This window comes from Triticum aestivum, chromosome 4A, assembly GCF_018294505.1.
Source record: "Triticum aestivum cultivar Chinese Spring chromosome 4A, IWGSC CS RefSeq v2.1, whole genome shotgun sequence".
Lineage (NCBI taxonomy): Eukaryota > Viridiplantae > Streptophyta > Magnoliopsida > Poales > Poaceae > Triticum > Triticum aestivum.
In genome coordinates this window covers 753,912,421-753,916,737 of record NC_057803.1, presented here as the reverse complement: position 1 = coordinate 753,916,737, position 4,317 = coordinate 753,912,421, and the positions used below count along the sequence as shown (strand labels likewise).

Sequence of the window (4,317 nt, the reverse complement as noted above, 5' to 3'; positions counted from 1 at the left end):
CGCAACCCCAGCGACCTCGCCGGGGTCCTCGGCCCGCCATCCCCCTCCGCGCCCCGCGCCTCCGCCAACCCCACCAACAACCAGTTCGACGTCACCGACTTCCTCCACGGCCACCTCGGCGGCCTCCTCTCGGGCGGCGCCACCATCCAGATCGTCCTCGAGGGCTCCTCCTTCCCCGGCGGCTTCGCCTCCTTCGGCGCCGGCGGCCCCGTCCCCGTCCCCGGCGGGGTCAGCCTCGGCGACTACTTCATGGGATCCGGCCTCGAGCAGCTCATCCAGCAGCTCGCCGAGAACGACCCCAGCCGCTACGGCACCCCGCCCGCCGCCAAGGCCGCCGTCGCCGCCCTGCCCGATGTCGCCGTCTCTGCCGACATGATGGCCGCCGACGGGGGCGCCCAGTGCGCCGTCTGTATGGACGACTTCCTGCTCGGCGCCGCCGCCAAGCAGCTCCCCTGCAACCACGTCTTCCACAAGGACTGCATCCTGCCATGGCTCGATCTCCACAGCTCCTGCCCTGTCTGCCGCCATGAGATGCCCACCGATGACCCTGACTATGAGAACCACCAGCGCCAGGCTGCTGCCGCTACCCCTGCTGCTGCTGCGGCGGCGCCTGCATCCCCTGGTGGTGGCGGCCCTTCACCTAGGGTCATGGAGAGGAGGTTCAGGATCTCCCTGCCCTGGCCTCTCAGGGCCGCTTTTGCCGCGCAGCAGGCGGAGAGCAGCGACCAGGATGGTGCTGGCTCTGGTGACTACAGCAACGATCCAGATGCGAGCGGTCGCTCATATGATGATCTCGACTGAAGCGCCTGCAAGGAAGAGGGGAACAGGGGGATAAGGAGGTATAACCTTTCGCCTTGCACTTGTTACCGCTTTTACGTATTTATTTCATTATAACGTTTGCTTGCGTGAGTTGATTGCCACCAGGTTGACATAGAACATATGTTGTATGGCTTTCCATTATTACCAAATACTCCAATGTCTTGATTTAGATTTCAGTATTTAGTTTATCTATCTTGCAATGCAATGATCAGCCATGCTAGTTGCACTTGCACAGTAGGAAAATGTTCTGTAAAATTAAGTGCTCAGCCTGCAAATGAGGTTTACATCTATTTGTATGGGTTGGCTGATGCCACTTGCAACGTAGCTAGTTGTATGGTAAATCTTTTCTACGAGCCATGCTAGTTGAACCATAGGAAAATGCTATATTAATTAAGCATTCAGCCTCCAGTTCAGGCTTTCATTTATTTTTCTGGGTTGGCCGATGCCACGTGTAAAAGTAAAACGGTTAGAGAGTTGCGGTTTTAGTTCACCAGATATAACCTTTCACATCGCAATTGTTACCGCCTTCACATATTTTTCATTATTATTATGGTTGCTTGCATAAGACGATTACCACCACACGTGCCGCCAGGTAGACCGAAAACATACCTTGTACAGCTTTCTGTTATTACCAAATACTCCAGTATTTTGATTTTGATTTTTAGTAATATCTACTTTATCTATCTTCAATGCAATGATAAGTTATATAGTGGTGATTCTTGATGGGAGGTGTAGGAAAATGCTCTGTTAATTAAGCGCTCAGCCTCCAGTTTAGGTTTTCATTTGTTTGTCTGGGTTGGCCGATGCCATGTGCAACACGGCTAGCTGCATGGTTAAGTTTTTTGTACGAGCCATGCTAGGTGGATTGTAGGAAAATGTTCTATTAATTAAGCTTTGAGCCTCCAGTCCTGGTTTCCATTTATTTGTCTGGGTTGCCTGCTGCCAAGTGTAGAAGTATAAACAGCTAGAGAATGGTGGTTTAATTCACCCCTGTATGGCTTTCCATTATTACTCAATAGTTTAAATGGTCAATATCTCAATTTAGATCTTAGTATTTACCTTATTTTATTGCGATGAGCTGGACAGTGTTAATCTCAACGCGGTGCTGACGGTGATTTTTTTTTTCTATGAGCCATGCTAGTTTCACTGTTGGAAAATTCTTCTATTAAGCGTTCAGCCGGTAGTTGAGGTTTTCATTTATTTTTCTGGCTTTGGCCAATGCACGTGTAAAAGTAAAACGGCTAGTTGTATGGTTACGTCATGTATATCTAGACTAGATGTTAGAGTAGCAAATAAGGCAAAAGTTCAGTAGTGTAGATAAATCAGTACCAATTCATTTGCTGATCAAGATGTTTGATTGTTTTCCTCTTGTTGATTGTTTGGTCAAAGCTGTTCAGGTAGACAGAGCTGTATAGGCTTGTTGAAAATATAAGGGCTGGGCTCAAGGAGCACAGTAGCAGCTGCCAGCAGTTTACACACTTCACTGTATCTAGGATACTTGTACGGGTTGCCATATACTCCCTCCGTCCGGAAATACTTGTCGGAGGAATGGATGTATCTAGACGTATTTTAATTCTAGATACATCCATTTTTATGCATTTCTCCGACAAGTATTTCCGGACGGAAGGAGTATTTCCTACTGTATTTGACTAGTGTTTTAGTTTCCATGTAAAACAAGAAAAATATCAAGCGGTTTTATTTGGTCTTGCGACGCGATAGGGTTTTCGCGTCCTGGACACAACGAAGTGTCATCTATGCATTTAGTAGAAGTTGGATAATATCTGTTGTGGAATAAGAAGTCTGGGAGTTATTAGAGGGGCGATGATGTGTTATAGTTGAATGGTACTGTCTGGAAGTTGGATATATGTTGACTATTCCCAGTTTATAGTTTACACTTTGCCGTGTTGTGTCCTAGCTTGATTAATTTTCTTGTTAGTTCCTTTAGTCCGTTCCCTTGCTAGGGCCAGGCTGTTTGGAATCTGTGATGGTGGAAGTCTAGCTTATAGTCTGGAAATCCTGTTGTTTGTTTTTGGTAGGCACCCAAGTAGGCAGGTATATGATGAGTATGAAGTTGCAAACTTAACTAATTAAGCGTCAGGGCGCTGCGTAAATTCTGTACAGCAATCATACCCAGTGGTTTCACATTAAGCGTCAGGCCAACGTATTTTCCATGTTGTGATTGGAGGCCATTTTTTTTAACACTGTGCTTTGCCACCTGTTGTTTGTCTATATTTGCATTCATTTTGCTGCCTGCTGCGGTGCTAATGTGAGATGTAGTAGGCCTGTAGCTCCCTAAAGCAACCGTTAAGCGCTTTGCCATCTACAGTATTTGTCTACAGTATTTGTCGACGATGGCGCACATTGGGTTGCGACATTGATTTATGTCTGTGCATTGCATCCCAAACACTAGTAATTGATGAAGCTGACTGGTTGTTTGCTGTTGTGATATTATGTATCAGGGGCAAACGAACTGGCGGCTGGAAGAAGGAAGAGAATCTGAAGACAAGAAGAGGAAGAAGACTTATGTTGTTGTTGTTGATCTGAATTTAATTGGAAGCTTTTTTTGGAGATGAAGAGTGGCGCCGTCCGTCCGTCTATTGATTTCCCCCCTCCCCTCTTTGCCTGTCATGGTTGTAGAAAAAAGTAGAGATGATATTCTTTTGGTTGCCTGGTCTGGTCTGGTGTGGTCTGGTTGGTGGGTTGACTTGACTGAACATATACCTTCTTGTGGGAAGGAAGAAGAAGCTCCCTCCTTCCTAACTTGCTTGTCTGTGTTATCATAGTAGAATTGTGTGTCTGTGTCGTCGATCGATCGATCCATCTTCCTTTCTCTCTTGTGGGATTGGAAGAAAGAAAGAAGAAAGGGAACCCTAGCGATCCGATCCGATCCTCTTATATATAGATACATAATGTGTTATACATGAGTCAGTGGAGTATGTTTAAATGGATGGATGGTGTCTGGAAATGTTTAAAGGTAGAAAAATAAACAAAAAAAATATTTTTTGAAGATCATTTTTTGCAAAGCACAATAAGTATTATTTCTTCATGAAGTTTTGGACGCAGGTTGAACACCTGAATGCTTTTGTATTTTTTATCTATTTTTCCTACATTTACTATTCACCCGGATAATTTCTTTTCATGTATAAAAAATTGGCCCTAGTGTATCTAAAAACTATCATTGTGTACTTTTAAAAAAATTGTATCAACACTGAGATATATGCGACAATTATTTTAATAGTTTTCAAATATATGATGAACAAATTTCAATACATGATGATTTGTATTAAATAGCTTACGGACATTTTTTGCAACACGCATGAACCTTTTTTAGAATACAAGATGAATAACTACTTTCAAATACATGAAGAACAGTTTTTTACTTGCAAGTCAATTTTTATTGAAGTAGTCAAATAAAAAATACTCTTTAGGACATTATAAAATTAAATAAAAACAAAAGCCTAAACCCTAAAACTTGAGGGACGTTTGAGAGGGAACCCC

General features: G+C 44.2%; 1 protein-coding gene across 1 annotated transcript in view; it reads left to right on the top strand.

Moving 5' to 3' along the window:
- The window catches only part of LOC123088667 (E3 ubiquitin-protein ligase RING1-like), a 4,487-nt gene extending 645 nt beyond the window's left edge, over positions 1 to 3,842 (top strand). Inside the window, exons 2-3 of the mRNA XM_044510900.1 lie at positions 1 to 839; positions 3,279 to 3,842. The exon at positions 1 to 839 is cut by the window's left edge and continues 9 nt beyond it. Of these exons, the coding sequence (XP_044366835.1) occupies positions 1 to 801 (801 nt within the window). The 3' untranslated portion in view covers positions 802 to 839; positions 3,279 to 3,842. The remainder of the gene's footprint in view (positions 840 to 3,278) is intronic.
- The last annotated feature ends 475 nt before the right edge of the window (positions 3,843 to 4,317 follow it).